The 21,356-nt window shown below is 37.0% G+C and overlaps 1 protein-coding gene across 4 annotated transcripts in view; it reads right to left on the bottom strand.

Annotated features, from left to right (window-relative positions):
- Window positions 1-239: 239 nt before the first annotated feature.
- Window positions 240-21,356, bottom strand: part of LOC145989991 (F-box/LRR-repeat protein 21-like) — a 163,210-nt gene continuing 142,093 nt past the window's right edge. The window contains exon 2 of one of the 4 annotated variants that reach the window (XR_014441909.1): window positions 240-1,864. Coding sequence is in view for 2 of the 4 variants with exons in the window: in XM_083125562.1 (XP_082981688.1) it covers window positions 5,340-6,638 (1,299 nt within the window). In the remaining 2 variants the exon portion in view is untranslated. Of the gene's footprint in view, window positions 1,865-5,054; window positions 6,689-15,244; window positions 15,559-21,356 lie in introns of those variants that run through there. The other 3 variants (XM_083125562.1, XM_083125563.1, XR_014441910.1) reach the window with 3 other exon arrangements.

Below are 21,356 nucleotides of genomic sequence, written 5' to 3'. Positions count from 1 at the left end.
AGTTACTTTTTAAAATGAGTAACTGTAACTTACTTTTTTAAGCAAGTAACAATAACTAGTTACCGTTTAAAAGTAACTTTCCAAACATTGCACTGGTGTCATTGGGAATCAATATCAATATTGGCCTAAGTATTGGTATGTTCTTTCATCTGTGGCAAAGTCGATTCTAAAAATTCAAATCAGTATTGAGATAACACATGGATACAGTTCAAATAGACAAATATTTCCAGCAGGAGAAAACATATTTATTTGCAAACTGGTTAACTTCCAATGTATACAAATTTTCATGAAACACAAACACAAGTTACAATGACTGTGAAACTACAAGAGCAACAGAGATATAAGCTTCTAACATTTCTTATTTCACACTAATTTCAAGAACAACGTATGTGAAAACTATGTTTTGAACACAATACTCTCTTTGTATTCTGTAATCAATCTCCTTAAAGTACTACAAATTCCTGAACTTGAACAAATGGCAATATATTATAGAGTGGCAGTACTACTTATGAAATAAGTATAAAAATGAAAAATTTCAAGACAGAATGGCACCTTTAAAATGGAAGAAATGGTCAACACCACGTTACATCAAGTTTCCTTGAGTCTTGTATTGTGAATTCAATGCCAGGTATTTTCGTCTTCAGTCTTTTATCCATAGATAAGGAATTCAGAGATATCCCACAGCAAGAAATAGCATTCACAATCTTTTTACTGAAAGTGTCATTCCCCTCAAGACTTAAGTGTTTCAAATGTCGACACTCCTCAAGTACATTTCTCACTCCAATGTGTGTGATCTGTAAACAATAATCAACATAAAGCTTTTGCAAGGAGGGGCAATTGTGAGATATAGCTTTGGTTACCTCATCATCAACATTGCACTTTGAAAGATCAAGTGTAATTAGCTTGGAAAAGTTACCTGCTATGAAAAAGTTACACAAACCACGAGGTGTTGCTTTAGTTGCTTTCAAGGTCAGGGAATGGAGTTTGCAGCTTCCAATGCTTGGGAGGCTTTTGTCTGTTAATCTCGTACAATTTTCCACACTGAAAATCTTCAATTTTTGACATGCTTTTAGTCTCATGTAGAATTCATCAGTTAGGAGATTACCTGGCAATTTCAAACTAACCAACGTATTCTTTCTTTGCTCAACAAGATATATGAAATCACTGCCGCGAAGCGTATTACTGTGCTGAACGTCCAATACCTCGAGATTCTTACACATGTCAACTATCACCTTAAAGTTATTTGTTGTCAGTGTTCTACAGCTTGGAAGGATGAGTGATATTAAATTCAAAAATTCTCTCTCTTTGTACAATGACTGAAGGGATGGCATGCCTGCATCATCGTCATCAGATTCCTGTGATGATTCATCACTTTCAAGCCTTAGTCTACGAGAATATGGGCTATCTAAGTGGAGAACTCTAAGCTCGGGGAAATGCTTCACTGCTTGCTGGAAAAGCGCCAATTCTTCAAGACATGTGTTTTCAACTTTTAGGGTGCGAAGACGTTTACAATTCTTAAATGAGACCTTCAACACTGATCTCTCGCCTGCATGATTAGCTTTTCTGTTTACGTGCAAGTGGCGCAGATGTTTAGCTTGCGAGAGAACACCGAGAGCAATACATAATGGAATATTATTGCTGCAGTAAAACTTACAGTTTTCCCATAGTAGTGGATCATTCACAAGGTCCCTCCACCTAGTACACACGTGGCTCACTTTCAGAATAAGATCCCGAACTGAGATGTATGAAAAGATCTGCTGCAGGATTTCATCTGGGAAATTATTCAATGAAGGGTGATCCATCCTTATTGACATGAAAACAAACGATCATCTAATTGCAGAAATTCTTCGGAAGTATAATTCTCCTGCAAGATAAAAGAAATAAACACACACTTAAGATTTATTTTTATTTGCTTTATTTCACTTCACTTTTTTGTGGCACATTTGGCTAATTTGCTAAAATGGGGATCAGTGATGAATGTGATGAAAATGATGAATGGACACTCACAAACATCTATGTCCAGGCCGGGATCGGATCCTGGGACCCCAGGTGTCATAGCGCGATGTACTAACCACTCTGCCATGGGGGCCAGTACACACTTAAAAGCATGTAATATAATATATTACTAAACAATTTTACAATGCATAGTGTTCAGAATTCTTAGATCTCTTGTAAAATTTAGGAACTACTTTCCTTCATTTATTCATAAAAAAGTAACTTTCTATCCTGACAGAAGCCGCTAAGATAATTTTTGTCTTCTCTTTCAAAACGAGTTCCTAAATTGTATTAGCTCTATTATAAACACTGCTTATTGCTTAACTTATTGCATTAAGTGCACCTTAGGTACAGATAGGCTAGGACTGGAACTACAGTTTAAAGTGTGATCCGAACCGTTGCGTGTCTCCACTGGGTATCGAACCTGTGACCCCTCAACTACATGGTGACGACATTACTACAGCTGATGCCACCAAAGTAGTCCAATCAAGGTTACCTGCTTTTGGAGTTTCCCCTTGCTCCTCCACACCCCTGGCCCTCCAGGGTTGCCACACTTTCTGAGCCACTCAGTCAACATTTCGCACCTTGCACTATGCGGTTGATTTAATTTTACCTTGCATTTTGACTAAGGGTTGTTTGCTTTCTATTTATTGTGAATGATATTGAGGAGCAGCATCCTACGTGCGGTACATTACTTGCTGAACGGACTAGAAAGAAAAATAACCATTGCAAGCATTTAAAAGTTTTTCAAGACTCTTGCCTATAACGAAGAAACCAGAAAGTCACATTTACTTTAATGTAGCAGCAGTGGTCTCTAAAAAGATCAGGGGTTGCTGTCTCTTTTCCTTCTGCATTGTTGTGAAGAGTCCTGCCCCGTGGCCATACAGTCTAAGGCATCATGTTTTGGGCTCCAACTATGAAATGCACCCTGGTACAGGTCTCCAGGGGGAAGCGTAACAACTTTTCCCCTGAGATTTCGGCCTGTGTATGTGACCAGTAGACCCACCATTATGGTGAAATTGGGGAGCTACAAATGAGTAGCGTAAGCCAGTCATGGAAACATACAACAAATACTTTTTTTCCCCTTTTTTTTGTGCTGACCACATGTCACTCTGTAACTGGTTGTATGATTGCCCACCACTGCTGAGGTCACAGGTTCTTTATATTCTAATAATCTAGATGGATATGAAGCTATATCAGCATGCAGCAAAAAGGTTTTGTGCTCTTTCAACCAACCAAAACCCTGCAAATTATACAGAAAGCTTACAAGGAGCAAGAGCATGCATTTTTGAGAGTGCACAAAAGATTCTAGCAAGGTGAAGAAAGCTTTGTTGACGCTCCACACCCCAGACGTTCATCCATATCAAAAACTGTGATGAAATTGAACACCACTGATGCGCTTCTGCAAGAAGATTATCATTTACCGATAGCAAAGATTGCAGACACAATGCCCATTTCACATGGATCAGTTTAAGACATAATCCACATTGATGGGCACAGAAAAGTTGGGGGAAATGATTCAAAAGTTCAAAAGAGGGGGGGGAGGGAGGGAGGGAGGGAGGGGAGAGAGAGAGAGAGAGAGAGAGAGAGAGAGAGAGAGAGAGAGAGAGAGAGAGAGAGAGAGAGAGAGGTCCCCATCACCACTCTCTCTCTGGATGTTACTTGTGCTTAACAAGGACAAAATGTCCCACTGGGGCCTGACATTGCACCAATGGATCAACAGGTTTTAGCAGAAAACAAGATTTTCTAAACAGTTATAACATGCAACCAGTTTTGTTCAGAAACAAAAGCTACGATTACACAATGTAAACATCCGTCCAGCCCAAGTTAAAAAAAAAGGTTTCCTTGATGCCATTCTCAGTCAGTGAGTTGAATAACACTGTTTTGGATCTGCTAAGTGCACAGTCTAAGGAAGATTCCACACAAAATGACAAGCTACATGTATCTTGGGAATGAGCCAAGCAAGAGTAACATTTCAAACTGTAGCTGCATGACAAGACTGCACAAGCCACCAATTGATTAGTGAAATGCTCATGCGACACATGATGCATGATGCATCGGTGTGAAATTTCCTTAAGGTCTCAGGGATTGTTGAGAAAAGTGCACTGAATACTAAAATGACGCTATGTTCTGATACAACCTTGCGACTTATTGAAGTTTACTATCACGTTGATGACAAAGGCATGAAATTAGGTCAGAATCAGTACTGGTCAATGACACTGGTTTCAATATCTGAAAGCATCGGCTCGAATGTTATCACTGATACCAGATTATTTTCAAAGGTCTGTCTATCCCACAGGATCTCAAGGAACAGTTTTGTGGAGTCTAAATATCTTGTATATTATGCAAAATGAATAAAGATAATTAATTTTGCACGAACATCGTGTAGCAAAAGTAAATTTAAATGGAATATATGATACATAAAGCTACGGATACGTATTTTATCACACAAAAACGGTACCCTAGCAAGCTTCAGATCAGGGCTGTGTCACTTGGAAGTAATACCAATACTTGAAATTTGTAACAATTCAAAGCGGTTCAGAATATTTGTAAAACTTAATACACAAATCTTCCACTGCAACTAGATTGTAACAATGATGTTGAAAAAATAAAGAAAATTATGCATTTTGATTAATTTCCAGGACATTTACACTATGTGTGTAATATTAATCAATTAATCAACATCAAGAGTATTGGCATTTTCATTTACTTCATGTGACAATTGGACTCCAGAAAAGTATCAGCTGGTTTCAGTGATTAAATTCAAGAAATGCTCTCGAATGTCGGGTCAGCCCTGGCTTAGTTGCATTTTGCCATGCAACAGTATTCGGAACAAATTGAAATTATTACTTGTGATCAAAACATTGGTGTCTGTGGGAATCAACATCAAGAGTATTGGCATAAGTATTTGTATTTTTGCTCAAATGTGGCAAAGTCGATTCTAAAATTTCAAATCTGTATTGAGATAACATATGGATGCAGTTCAAATAGAACAGACTACAAAAATTTCCAGCAGGAGAAAACATATTTATTTGAAAACTGATCAACTTCCAGAGTATACAAATTTTCATGAAACACAAAACACAAGTTACAATGACTGTGAAACCACAAGAGTAGCAGAGAAATAAGAACATTTCTTATTTCAAGCTAATTAAAACCACAACTTGTGTGAAAAATTCAAAAAATACAACAAAACATGTTTGAACACAATACTTCTTAAAATACTTTAAACTCCTTAACTTGAATAAATGGCAATATATTATAGAATGGCAGTATTATTTATGAAATCAGTATAAAAATGAAAAATTTGACGACAGAATGCACCTTCAAAGTTGAACAAATAGTCAACGCCACGTTACATCAAGTTTTCTTGAGTCTTGTATTCTGCATTCAATGCCTGGTATTTCCTTCTTCAGCCTTTTATCCAGGGTTAAGGACTTCAGAGATATTCCACAGGAAGAAACAACACCCACAATCTCTTCACTCAAAGTGTTGTTACCCAGGACACACAAGTGTTTTAAATGCCGACACTCCTCAAGTACATTTCTCACTCCAATGTGTGTGATGGGTAAACAATAAAGAAGATCAAGCTTTTGCAAGGAGGGACAATTATGAGCTATAGCTTTGGTTACCTCATCATCAACTCTGCAGATTGCAAGCATGAGTGTAATTAACTTGGAAAAGTTGCCTTTAATGAAAAAGTTACACAAATCATGAGGTGTTGCTTTAGTTGCAAATATCAAGGTCAGGGAATGGAGTTCGCAGTTTCCAATGCTTAAGAGGTTTTTGTCTGTTAATCTTGTACAATTATCCAAACTCAGAACCTTCAATTTGTGGCACAACTCTAGACTCGTGTAGAACTCATCAGTTAGGAGAAAAGCTGACAATTTCAAACTAACCAATGTATTCCTTCTTCGGTCAACAAGGTATATGAAAAGACTGCTGTGAAGCCGAATACTGTCGCCAAGTAGGGAACAGGCTCGAATGTCCAACACCTCGAGATTCTTACACATGTCAACCATCACTTTAAAGTCACCTGTTGTCAGTGATGTATAGCGTGGAAGAACAAGTGTTGTTAAATTCAGAAAGTCTATTTTTTTGTACAATGACTGAAGGGATGGCATCAATGAATCATCATCAGAATCATGTGATGATTCTTCACCCCCATCACAAACATGTGATGATGATTCATCATCATCACTTTCTAATCTTAGTCTATTATAATATATGCTATTTAAGATGAGAACTCTGAGCTCAGGTAAATGCTCCACTGCTTGCTGGAAAAGCACAAAATCTTTACACAATGTGCTTTCAATCACCAGGGTGCGAAGTTGCTTGCAGTTCTTAAATGCGGCCTTCAAAAGTAATTTCTCACTGGCATATTTTCCTTTTCCAGTAACGTGCAAGTGGCGCAAATGTTTAGCTTGCGAGAGAACACTGAGAGCTTTATGTAATGGAATATTAATGCCACAAAAAAACTTTACATTCTTCCACAGTATTGGATCATTCACAAGGTCCCTCCACCTAGTACACACATAGCTCACTGTCAGAACGAGATCCTCAACTGGGATGAATGAAAATATCTGGTGCAAGATTTCATTTGGTAAATTGTTCAGTGATGACTGATCCATCCTTACTGACATGAAAATAATCAAGCATCTAATTGTAGGAAGTCTTCAGTAGTACATTTCTTCTGGAAGATAAAAAAAATAATGTATACTTAAAAGTACGTACAGTAGAGCAACAATATTACTAAACAATTTTACAATGCATGGTGTTCAGAATTCTAAGATGTCTTGTAAAATCTTGGAACATTTCTCGTATCATAAAAGTCTCTCTCTATCCTGACAAAAGTCCATAGATATTCTTTTGTCCTCTCTTTCAAAACGTGATCCTGAATTATACTAGCTCCATTATAAATATTGCTTTCTGCTTGACTTCCTGCTTCAAGTTCACTTTGTTCACAGACAGGCTAATTGGGACTGGAACTACAGTTTAAAGTGGGACCACAACCATTATGTGCCTCCACTGGGAACCTGGGACACCTTGACTACATGGTGACGACATTACCACTATGCCAGCATGTAGGCACATTTGTTGATTGCATGTATGGTAGTTGTTTCATAGATTTGACTGATTGATTTGGTTTATTTTACTTTGCCTTCCTGGCACTTCTGGCTAACACCACAACACAGGCCCAACAGAGGATTCCGTTGGCTGTGAGTGCAAACACCAGAGCCTCATCAGTCTGTCAAATTGAGTCCACTGTGTACTACATGGAAAAGAGGCTGATACTTTGGTGCCTTCACAAAAGGGTAACCCTTACACCCATTTCATGTTTGAACTGCTGAAACATTAATGAGAAGTAGATAGCATTATGATGTGCAAGATTCTAAGTAAATATTAATTTCTGACAGAAATTGTTGTAGATTTCCACATTTTTATTCTAAACTAAAAAAAAAAAAGGTGATAACATATAATACAAAATTGTACTGGTGTTGGTTACGAGATCCTCTCCTAATTAAAGTTCTTATTTTTTCCATTTGGCTGCATCCTGTTTGAATACAACAAAATGAATGGACATGATGCACAATTTCCTTTTGTACACAACTTAACATGGAAGAAATGGGCTAGTTCTGGCACTGTACAGTTACTGAAAATGAGGAAATGTGTACTTCTGCATGGATGCATTTCTTGGCTGTCTTCACGTTTTAAAACTGTTTGCCTGCTGGCTCAGAGCATAAAGTGGTTGACTTTCGAACGTACCACTAATGTGATTAATGTATGTGACCAAATGATTGAAACATTTGCAATCATTTAGAAACAACAGATGTGGATTTGGACATATATACATATATTTCAAAACTTGAGTACATGAATCATACTTTAATATTCATTCAACAAATAGCTATGTGTAGAGGCACATATCTTTGGTAGATCAAAAAGGAAAATTTCAGTACAAAAATCGAGTCAATTTCGGATTGAAAAGCGGTAAGTAAAATAAAATTTCGCTGTTATAGCGGTGAAAAAGTGGTATGTAAAATTACATTTTAGTTTTAAAAATGTAAATACAATCCCAAATTTGATTTAAAAACAGCTCTTACTACACAAAATAAACATATCCCTTCTAATAGCACATTTATGTCGTTACCAGAATATTAAGTTTATTCCTGTATAAAGGAGTCCATTTTTGCTTCTCAAATATTTACAGCAGAATTAATCAATTTTCCGTGAATTGCATAACTCTCAGGATAATTCTGACTTCAGAAAGTGTTGCGTCGGTAAATCAACTCTCGCATTATTTCGTGACAAAACAGGGTAGAAAAATGCATCTCACACCTTTCAGAAACATGAAAAATTAACATTACAATGTGTTATTTCACATTTCGTGTTTTCACCAAAAATGAAATATGCATAATTATGTGGCATAATTACACACTAAAATCCACTTACAGAATATTGAATCGGGAAGACAATATGCCTACACTGATCAATTATAATACGCACCACTTAATCTGTCCCATTTCTACTTTGTAGTAGCATTTAATGTTTGAACCTTCAGTTCCCCAAGGGGGAAATACACTGCACGCTGGGTGGCATTGATATGAAAGCTCGTGAGTGCTCCCTTATGTTGATATATCACTTGTCACTTTGACAGTAGGTAAAGTAAAGGTAAAGTTCCCTGTGCATGTAGCACCAAGCCATTAAGTCATATTTAGGGGATATTGGGGGTAGGGCATATATATGGCGACATATTCTCGATCTCAGACATTTTGGAGGTGATGCGGTCAACACCACAGCACTGTCACTTTTACCAATCTTACTCAGTTATAGTCACTCATTCTCACTATCACTAGTCAAAAAGTAGCACCAAAGAGACACCAAAAAACAGAATAAAGAAAAGTTCTAAAACATAACACGCACAGTAAGTGCAAATATCTTTACGTTTTTTTTGCTTCTGTTAAAGTCCCATGACTAAGCAAACATTTTAGAAAGCATCATACAGTTAGATTCAGATATACAAGTGAAGAGGAATTATAATTTTACATTTCTGGATTGTGCACTTTCCTCCATTGTAAGTTCAATATTTATGCTACCAGTAAAACAGTTTTTATAGATTTTACATTTTCCAACATTCTGTCTTTTCTTCTTGATCCCTTAAAAACATGTAAAAAATTCAGATTCCACTATGCATATATATCTGTAGTTTCAAGGAAAGCGAAGAAAACCTTGTTGATCTTCCACATAACCAGATATTCATCCATATCAAAAACTGTGATGAAAGTGAACACCACTGATGCACTTCTGCAAGAAGATTATCATTTATCGATAGCAGAGATTGCAGACCCAACACTCATTTCACATGGATCAGTTTAAGACATAATTCACATTGATGGGTACGGAAAAGTTGGGGGAAATGTTGTTACTTGTGCTTAACAATGACCCACTGGAGATTGACATGGCAGCAGTGGATCAACAGGTTTCAGCAGAAAACAGATTTTCTAAATAGTCATCACATGTGACCAGTCTAGTTGAGAAACAAATCTATCTCAGAGATATTTCACACCAAAAGGACAAACTACACGACACATTTTGCTTGGGAACGAGTCAAGCAAGAGCAACAGATTGGTGAAATGCTCATGCGACACGTGCTGCATGTTGCTTTGGTGTGAAATCTACCTATGAAGGTCTTGCTTGCTTAGAAAAGTGGAATAATATTAGAATGACACTTCAGGAGACTATCTTGAAAGAGTCAATAGTCTTATAATAATGCTTTTAGTCCTGTTATCTTTTGATACAACCTTGTGACCAATTGAAGATATACTATCATCATGTTGATGACAAAGGCATGATATTAGGTCAGAGTCATTTAACCACTGATGTCAGCCTATTTTCTGAGGTTTGTATATCCCATAGGATTCACAAAATCCCAAGGAACAGTTGTATGAAATCTAAATATCCTGTACATTAAGCAAAATGAATAAATGTAATTTATTTTGCAACAAAATTGTTGTTTTTCTGCAAACTTGGATTTGGGTGTGGTTCTCAACAGGAAGCACTCAAGGTGCTGTGGATCGATCTTATCTTGCCTGTCTTTCTACCCTTCAGTGAAGTAAGGTCAGCAACAACAGGAAAGCTGTGGTTACTGCGATGGATTCTAGAAACCAGATACGATCAGCTACTCCACGTGTGGAGAGCTCTACATGTGAGGACACCACATGCGAATGACCCGATGAGACTATAGCAAGGACACCAGATACAATCGGTCCTCTGTCCATGCCTCCCTGACCTTCTACACTTCCTGAGAACGACACGAGGCAACAGAAATAACCATGCCTGTGGTTGCTAAACAGGAAGTAGCCATTCTCGGATGTCTAGTGACGCTGTATCTCACTTGTGATGGCATATATATAAGCAACATGACGTTTTATCACTGACTGCAAGCAATCTCGTTCTTGCTTCTTTCAACTGGGTCAATGTGTTTTCCTATTATCTAAGTCAGTGTTTTAAAGGCCAAGTTAATCCCTTACTTTATTATTGTGTGTTAAGTAATTGAATAATGTTTATTAATAGTGTTTAGAGGATATGAACCTTGTTATAGAAATACTAGTTGTGTTATTTAACGTTCATTCACTGGTTTCATTGCATGGCATTAATGAGTTATCAAGACATTACTGGCAATATTTTAGTCAGTAATAGATTAACGAGAGTGATTCATGACAATATCATCGCTCATGAAGCAGTAATTACTCGATGCAGATAGTTTTCCTTGCCAATTTTAGGACTTGGTATAGTCCTGTTGCTTTTACAAAGGTCTCACTTGGAGACACTATTCTAAACAAGCATGAAGCTTAGTATCTTGCCTCAAAGGAAATGAATGATTGAACTCAAGTGAATTGATGAATTGTTACTAGTAGAGTGACAAAGCAAGCAAATAACTGTAATTTTAAGTGGAAATAATAACATATACATAATATTTTGGTCATGTCTTATTTACAGCAATAGATTGATTGACAATATATTTAAATGATAAATCTGGATTAATGGTGGTATGACAAACTTCATTTAAAAAGGTTGTGAACTTCATCACGAACATGACCTTTAACATGAACCATCACATTTCAGACCAATTGTTCTGATCTGGAAATTTCAAATTTGCAGTTTGTACTGCAGTTTTACTTTTGTGTGCTGAACTTCACAAGGATTTCACGAAAGGAAATTGAAATAATAGTGGGATTACCAAATTTTGATTTGATGGTTAATAAAATTCTCAACTCTGAATTTATTGAGTCTAGCTATTATTGCTGACAAACTGATAACAAGAAAGATATCTTGTAATTACTCCAGTACACTCACGAGCAGATATTATAAATTCATTTCAAATAGCATTTGTTCGTCATTGTACTTCAGTACATTAATATTTTTACTTTCAGGGTTACCATCTATGTATTATAAATTGGTATTATGATGTAGTTTTCTCATGCTTAAAGAAACTGTTTCCTTGGTGTCCATGTGTGACATTGGTTTCACCTGCATCCTAACATTGTAAATGTTTGCAAATTTTATGTAAATTTAAAATTCAAAAGTAATTCAAAGGATGCAAATCTTCGTATTGTGACTTAACAAAGTGCAATGATGAAAACAAGAACATTTTCAAGTGAAAACATAAAACAAAGTGTGCAAGCGTGCAACAATATGTGAAAACTATGCAACTTCAACCATGATGTAAACTATTTTCTGATATATGGAGAAATCTCTTTAGCTTATTTAGGGTTACCCACTAACAATTGCTAATACACCTTAATTCCATTTCCATTAGTTACTACTTGAATAGGTAGTGTCTCTTACCCCTATACCTGACCTCACGATACTACTAGATACTCTAATGATATAGTGCCAATTTCGTCATGTGATCTCCTTCAACGCTACAGATGAGTTGCGACTCTTAAGACTAATGGAATTCTCTTCATGGGAAAATAATCTTCACCTTTTAACGCTATAGCCCTGCTACTTCTGCTACGTCGTCTTGGATGCATCGATGGATGCCATAGCTCGATTTTTTCTCTCAAGCCCTGATTGACTTTTCTTGGAAGCTGTTCTTAGTCTTCTGCTTAGATGGAGGCAAGTTTCAGCACGTCCATGTTTTTCTGTAAACTTGGATTTTGGGTGTGGTTCTCAACAGGAAGCACTCAAGGTGCTGTGGATCGATGTTATCTTGCCTGTCTTCAGTGCACATGCACTCTCTACCCTTCAGTGAAGTAAGGTCAGCAACAACAGGAAAGCTGTGGTTACTGCAATGGATTCTAGGAACCAGATACGATCAGCTACTCCACGTGCGGAGAGCTCTACATGTGAGGACACCACATACGATTAGTCCTCTGTCCATGCCTCCCTGACCTTCTACACTTCCTGAGAACGACACGAGGCAACAGAAATAACCATGCCTGTGGTTGCTATGACCACACCCGAAGTATATAAAGTGTGATAGTCGACCAGCAGAACTGAAGTGCGGCCGGAGGTGCTGTCCAGTCTCCGACCCAAGATGGCTATCCACCCAACCAAGTCCAGGCTGTCTTCAGTCACTTAGAAGATGAATAAGGATCTTCATTTCAAGCTTACTAAGTATCGCTAATCTACCTTTCTTTCCTAGCAGCTCCCTTCCCCTAACACATAGGTTGAGATATTACTCATGCACCTAATTATGTCTACTCCCTACAGGTTCTCCTATTTAGTATTAAGACTCTACCAAGATAATGAATGTATTCCTTTACAGCTCTAAGCCCAGCCACCCGAGTCACATACCCCTAACTGTAGTTCTGGGGTCTTGTCCGACATACTGTTACAGTAGCAAATGCAAATTTAAATGAAAGTACAGTAATATTATAATAATCTGATTACATGATATGTAAACCTACGAATATTTTAACATATAAAAATGGTACACTGGTAGGCTTGAGATAAGGGCTGTGCCAATTTGGACAAATATCGATACTTGAAACTTGTAACGACAAAACACTTCAGAATACTTATAAATTTTCCACTGCAACTATGACAGATTGTAGCAAATGTTGTTGCAAAAGTAATGAAAATTAAGTGTTTTGATTAATTTCCACAATGTTTCATTACGTGTGTCTGCCATGTGGAAATTTCATGGACTCCACAGGACACTTGGTCTCCAGGAAACTATCAGCTGGCATCAGTGATTAAGTTCACGCAATACTTTCAAATATTGGGTTTATCCCTAGTTTAGTTGCATTTTGCCATGCATCAGTATTCAGAACAAATTGAAATTATTACTTGTGTCAGTGGGAATCAATATCAAAAGTATTGGATTTTTTTTAATTTTTAAATGCGGCCAGGTTGCTTCTAAAATTTCAAATCTGTACTGAAATCATAAAAGGTTACAGTTCAAATAGACAAATATTTCCAGCAGGAGAAAACAAATTTATTTGCAAACTGGTCAAATTCCAATGTGACCACACACAAGTTACAATGACTGTGAAACCACAAGAGTAACAGAGACATAAGCTTCTAACATTTCTTATTTCAAGCTAATTAAAACAACAACTAACGTGAAAAATTCAGATACAACAAAACATGTTTGAACACAATACTCTCATTGTGTTCTGTAATCAATCTGCTAAAAATACTTTAAATTCCTTAACTAGAACAAATGGCAATATATTATAGAATGGTGTCATTCTACTGACCAGTATTACTTATGTAATCAGCATAAAAAAGACAGATTTGAAGATAGAATGGCACCTTCAAAATGTAAAAATGGTCAACACCAGATTACATCAAGTTTTCTTGAGTCTTGTATTGTGAATTCAATGCCAGGTATTTTCATCGCCAGCTCTTCATCCAGGACTATGGACTTCAGAGATATCCCACAGGAAGAAATAGCAACCACAATCTCTTCACTGAAAGTGAAGTTACCCAGGAGACTTAAGTGTTTTAAATGCTGACACTCCTCAAGTACATTTCTCACTCCAATGTGCATCATCTGCAAACAATAACCAAGATAAAGCTTTTGCAAGGAGGGGCAATTGTGAGACATAGCTTTGGTTACCTCATCATCAACACTGCACCATGAAAGATCAAGTGCAACTAGCTTGGAAAAGTTGCCTTCAATGAAAAAGTTACATAAACCACGAGATGTCGATTTAGCTGCTTTCAACGTCAGGGAAAGGAGTTCGGAATTTCCAATGCTTCGGAGGCCTTTGTCTGTTAATTTTCCACAATTGATAACACTGAGAACTTTCAATTTGTAGCACATCTCTAGACTCGTGTAGAACATGTCAGTTAGGCAAGCTCCTGACAATTTTAAATTAACCAATGTATTCTTTCTTTGCTCAACTAGATATATGAAATCACTGTCGCAAAACCTATTATTGTTCTGAATGTCCAATACCTTGAGATTCTTACACATGTCAACTATCACCTTAAAGTCATTCGTTGTCACTGTTGTACAGCTTGGAAGTACGAGTGTTGTTAAATTCAGAAATTCTCTCTTTTTATACAATAACTCAAGGGATGGCATGTCTGAATCATGATCAGAATTGAGTGAAGATTCATCGTCCTCATGAGAAACGTGTGAAGATTCATCATTGCCATGAGAAACTTGTGATGAATCATCATTGCCATGAGAAACTTGTGATGAATCATCATTGCCATGAGAAACATGTGATGAATCATCATAATGACAGAAACATGTGATGATTCACCATCATCATCAGAATCATGTGACGATCCCTCATCAAAATCATGTGACGATCCCTCATCATCAGAATCATGTGATGATCTCTCATCATCAGAATAATATGATCTCTCATCATCATCAGAATCATGTGATGATCTCTCATCATCATCAGAATCATGTGATGATCTCTCATCATCATCAGAATCATGTGATGATCTCTCATCATCATCAGAATCATGTGATGATCTCTAATCATCATCAGAATCATGTGATGATCTCTCATCATCATCAGAATCATGTGATGATTCATCCACAACAGAATAATATGATGATTCATCGTCATCATCAGAATCATGTGATGATTCATCTCTTACAAATCTTAGTGTATCAGAATACGATCTATGAAAGTGGAGAACTCTGAGCTCGGGTAAATGCTCCACTGCTTGCTGGAAAAACACCAATTCATCAAAAAATGTGTTTTCAACCTTCAGGGTGCGAAGATGTTTACAATTCTTAAATGTTATGCTTCAACAGTGATCTCTTGCCTTCTTGATAACTTCTGTTTACGTGCAAGTGGCGCATATATTTAGCTTGTGAGAGAACACTGAGAGCTTTACAGAATGAAATATCAATGCCACAATAAAACTTAGTATTTTTCCACAGTATTGGATCATTTACAAAGTCCCTCCACCTAGTACACACATGGATCACTGTCAGAACGAGATCCTGAACTGGGATGAATGAAAATATCTGGTGCAAGATTTCATTTGGTAAATTGTTCAGTGAAGACTGATCCATTCTTACTGACATGAAAATACCAAATCATCTAATTGTAGAAAGTCTTCAGAAGTACATTTCTCCTGGAAGATAAAAAAATGCCTACTTAAAAGTATGTACAGTAGAGCAACCATATTACTAAACAATTGTACAATGCATAGTGTTCAGAATTCTTAGATGTCTTGTAAATTCTGGGAACATTTTTTGATTCATAAAAAGTCCTTTAGACATTTCTTGTTCCCTTACAAAATAAGATCCTAAATTATATTAGCTCCAATACAAACATTGCTTATTGCTTGACTTTTTGCATTAACTTTATGCATATATAGGCTAATTAGGACTGAAACTACAGTTGAAAGTGTGATCTGAACCATTATGTTCCTTCACTTGGTATCGAACCTGGAACCCCTTGACTACAAAGTGATGACATTACCACTACACCAGCTAGTAGGCACATACTGCTGATCCCCTAAAAAAATGTAAAAAATTAAGAGTACACTATGAATATACAGGGTGAGTCACCTAAAATAACCCCCAAAATATTTTGTGAACAACAATAAATATTGAAAAACTGCTTTCGCAGATATATAGGTATAAGAGGGGCTCATGAAATTAGTGGACACAGTACGTTCAACTATGTAAGGAAGTACGATTTTCAACACAAACTTAGTTTTTCTTTAATGGAAACCCCATTTTATTTTTAGCTCATTTGAAAGTACGGAAAAATTCATTAAGAATGGTGGTTGTTACATTGTAATACGTCATTAAGTTCTCAAGTAATTGTAATGTGAAGTTGATGCTTGAAACAAACATTCTCACAAGTTGATTCGTGTGTCGAAACAAAGATAGTCCCCTCTCAGAGTGGCTACTCTAGGACCATGATAAAATTCAAGGCCACAAGCAGATGTTTTCCCTATTTCAACCTTGCATTTTACCGCCTCTCAACACCCACACACATGCGCCAGAGGCGCAACCCTGAACTTTTCCTTGGGGGGGGGGGGGCAGTACCAGGATAAACATACCAATAATAATAATAATTATATTATGACTATTATTATTATTAGTAGTAGTAGTAGTAGTGATAGGGTCAAAGACGTTATCATCCTCATAAATTTCACAAGAAGGGGGTAGAAGTCGTTGTTAAAGCATTTATGTTGGAACAAATGATTTTAAACATTTTTTTAAAAAAACGTCCAATTTCATATTCATTAATAATGGAAAACAAGTACACAAACTGTATTTTTGAATGGCAGAAAATGCATGATAAATGCATTCTGAATATTACTCTTTTTATACATATAACATGTATAACTTTCATACACAACATATGTTTTACACATATTCAAAATGGAGTGATGTAAAATAAGAAAATACATGACAACCAGGCGCGGCTCGTGCATTATTTTCCTGGGGGTTCACCGAAGTCATATGGCACATATTCAGTTTCCGCAAATAGACTTTCTTCGGGAAACAAAGGGATGGGGAAAGAGTGGCTTAAAAGATTGGTACATAATTTTTTATAGAATGAGGTTTCATAGTAGAGGTGTGCATATAAATTTAGGGCTGAAACTCAGTACAATAAATTGTGCATCTATGAAAGAAATTTCGGGTTTTATGGACGTCCTCAGGATTTGTGCCAGAGATGGGAAGCAAGATCATTTTTTTCCAATGGGACAAACGAGGCACATTTTTCCTTGTAATAGTGCTGTTCTATCAAAAAACACTCCTTCAGTCCCTGCAACGTCTTTATAATAATCATCATAAATTACTGTGACTGAAATGAAATCATGTGTGTAATAAATAGTTTTAGGTTGACATTAATTTTCCAGGCGGGTGTGGCCCCTTTTCCCCTTCCGGACGTCCATGCCTGCAATTATAAAACGACTAATCACAATGGTCCTACAATTATTAAAGGGAAATGGCAACTAATGGCATGTACGTACTAGAAACCTGAGACCCTTTCATTGGAACGCTACAGCTTTTTTTTTCTTTCTTCAAATTTGGAGTTCGTCAACCAGCAAACGCTTTATCTCTTAATTTTCTTTCAACAGAAGAGAAGGTATGTTTCCGTTAATTGTATGCATTTTAGCAGCCACTTCTTACCTGCGCAGACATCTACACCTACACTGCATCAAATGACGTAACATAGTCCATCCTTTGGAGCATCAATACTTTGCATCAACTATCCAAGCACTTCGAAAACTTACAACCTTGAAACATTGACGCCGACATGGTTTGTCACGTCTTCCTTTCTTGTCTAAGATCGCGCCATTCTTTTACTTTCACATATCCGAAGTGTTTCCATCTTTAAGGAAAAAGTCTGAATGCATGCACGAGTTATTTTAGTAATGTATTTCTTTTATTTTAATTCATCGTGTCTAATTCCAGCTTTCATTCATTTCTACTCATCCATCTCTGCCACAATTTTGCATTTATACCAAGAAGTTCGGCACAAAAATTATTCAACAGAGAAGATTGAATATGTAACGAATGGACTTCAAACTTGAACCTCACAGGCCAACAATGGAAGGGAGGAACCAGCTGGGTCTCACTCGCAGCGAGGACGGTGCCTTCTGGCTGCTGCTTCTGCTTCTGAGAAAGCAGAACTGCGCATGACCGTTTGTTGGAGATCGAGGTTCCTCAGTATCCTTTGCCATATATTTTGCCCATATAGCTACCCTGAGCTTCTGCCTGCCTCCCAAACCTTCACTATGGCAGGAGCTCTCCTGTGGGGGTTCAGCTGAGGGTCTGCACGAGGGAGGCCGATTCGCGGTCTCTCTTTCTCAGCAAAAGAATTTGCCACGTTACGGACACAAATACATGACTTCTTGTGTACAAATTTTAGCGAAAAATTGTCACAAGGTAAAGACATTGTTTATTGTCCATTCTCGAGGTAAATGCTGTATATTACTGGGGGTTCACTGATCCTGTGCGCTATAAGGCCAACCGCACCTGATGACAACACTAAATTGTGTATGTCTTCAAAGTTTTTTAATACATATTATATATATATATATATATATATATAGGTATAGGTATATTATTTATATTCGTTACATAATCAATTCATCCACCTCATAACAAACAAACAGTAAAAATTGTATAAATTTTCAGTCAAGTGTGTGCACTGGACCTTGTGGCCAAGTGGTTAGCACATTGCGCTGCGATGCCAAGGGTCCCGGGTTCAAATCCCGCTCGGGCTTGGTTGTTTCTGAATGTCCATTCATCAATTTCATCACTCATCCCCATCTTCGCAAATTAGCCAAGAGGCACAAAATGCAAAGTAAATTAAACTCAATCAATCAATCTCTCAAGTGTGCATGCATTTAAGACAAAATCCATTAAGAGAAGTCTTATTTCTCTCTGGTAATTTACAATGCATTACAGAAAACAATCATATTGCAAGTGAAGTGAACAAGAAAATTTTTAATCCATATTTTTGCAAACTAAAAACAATATTGATTTAATAGGGTGCAAATAATTTCACTAGGCGTTATGGCATTCTCTTTTTTACAATTTTTATCATTTAGATTGTTCGGCGGCCGGGGCCGACTCCCGCCGTTCCCTAGCTACGGCTCTGAACTTGACGAGACTAAGAAAAGCAGGCAATGCGAGCGAGAAAATTTTATAAAATGTATTCTTATTTGCATAAAATTTGAAATCGAGGAGGGTAATTGCCCCTCTGTGCCCTTGGCCATCAATGTTTGCCCCCCCTTTCCATCCTTAAAATTGATTTCCATTCAAGGAAATCTATCTAATTATCTTCAAGAAATCTTATCCTGCAATAATCTTCCCTTTGTCAGATTGCTCTACAAAGGACAGTTACAAAGTAAACAGATCGAGACTGTTTTATTTTTCACACAACATTATTTTCCTTCCTCCATAAAAATAAAAACTCAACTGTGAAAATCTCGCCTCAGGGCATTTATCAATATGTATAAATTCAATAGGATAATTCCCGGAGCCAATAATTCATGCAGAATTCCCAGAATTCCTGGTGAGTAGCCACCCTGCCTTTTGATGCCATTCGTGTATCGTAGCAAACATGTTACCCTTCTGCATACTATGAGCTGTGCTTAGGAAAGTTGTTACGTTCCAACAACTGCGGGTTACAATAAAATGTGTTGTTTGTACATAAGTAAGCTTCAGTGGCAGCGAGGGGGGGGGCTGCTATCCCCCCACTTTTTGCCACTTTTGCCCCCGTACTATGCCAAACCTTATCTACAAAGGGAAATATACTGTGTTTGCCCCCCCAGTTTTTGCACCTTGCCTCCCTGGTTTTGGAACCCAATTGCCTCCACTGACAAATTATTTAAAAGGTTCTGATACATCTTTCTGAGTTAACAAATATTTGTTAATTAAAAAGTATCAATTTTAAACATTCCGCCATCAGTTATATACATAAATGTTAGTACATTAACATCTTTCTAATATTTAATTGGCGTTCATTCATTTATGTCATAATTTTTAGTACATCGGAACAATCAACTCTTCTCATTTGGTCATGACAAACCCTTAAGTAAACTTTGCACCTTATACATTTTTTCTTTCTATCAAATTGATTTACCAAATTTATCAAATAAAGCAAGGACGTAACAAAGTACACTGATTAACCAGACGTTTGTGATAGTGTACTTACGTCAGAACTGTTGCTGAGAAAATAGTATTTTCAAACTCTCAAAAGGCCGAGATGATACTTATCTATGGCAAGTGTAGGAAAAATTCAATAAAAGCATGCGGGCTGCATGCACAACGCCATTTACACACGGCTCTGCTGACAGACATAGTGGGGATGTACATTCACGCTCAACTTCACGTTACAATTACCTGAGAACTACTTGACGTATTACAATGTAACAACCGCCACCCTTAATGAATTTTTCCATACTTTCAAATGGGCTAAAAATAAAATGAGGTTTCCATTAAAGAAAAACTAAGTTTGTGTTGAAAATCTTACTTCTTTACATAGTTGAATGTACTGTGTCCACTGATTTCATGAGCCCCTCTTATACCTATATATCAGTTTTTCAATATTTATTGCTGTTCACAAAATATTTCCGGTGGTAATTTTAGGTGACACCCTGTATATTTGTAGTTTCAAGGAAATCGAATTAAGTCTTGTTGATGCTCCACATCCCAGATATTCATCTATATCAAAAACTGTTATGAAAGTGAACACCAATGATGCACATCTACGAGAAGATTGTCACCTATTGATAGCAAAGATTGCAGACACACTGCACATTTAATATGAATTAGTTTGACATAATTCACATTAATGGGTACAGAAAAGTTAGGAGAAATGAGTTGATTCATCTTAACAGCGGCCAAATGTCTCACTGGGGCTTGGCATGGCATCAGTGGATAAACAGGTTTCTGCAGAAAACAAGATTTTCTAAACAGTCATCACATGCGACCAGTCTCATTCAGACACAAAAGCTCCGAGTACACGATGTAAACATCCATCCAGCCCAAGGTAAAAAAAAAAAAAACTTCACGGCTGCCATTCTCAGTCACAGAGTTTAATAACACTAAAACGACAAGCTACACGAGACATTTTGCTTTGGGAATGAGGCAAGAACAACATTTCGAACCATAGCTGCATGATAGGACTGCACAATCCTACGTTTGATTGGTGAGATGCTCATGCGACACAAGATGCATGTTGCGTTGGTGAGAAAACTCTCTAAGAAGGTCTCGGTGATTGCTTAGAAAAGTGGAATGAATATTAGAATGACACTTCAGGAGACTATCTTGAAAGAGTCAATAGTCTTATAATAATGCTTTCAGTCCTGTTATCTTTTGATACAACCTTGTGTCTTATTGAAGATATACTATTCTCATGTTGATGACAAAGGCAAGAAATTAGGTCAGAGTCAGT

Source organism: Lepisma saccharinum, chromosome 7 (assembly GCF_977018435.1).
Source record: "Lepisma saccharinum chromosome 7, izLepSacc3.1, whole genome shotgun sequence".
In the NCBI taxonomy this organism is placed as follows: Eukaryota; Metazoa; Arthropoda; class Insecta; order Zygentoma; family Lepismatidae; genus Lepisma; species Lepisma saccharinum.
This window is presented reverse-complemented; position numbering and strand designations above follow the sequence as displayed.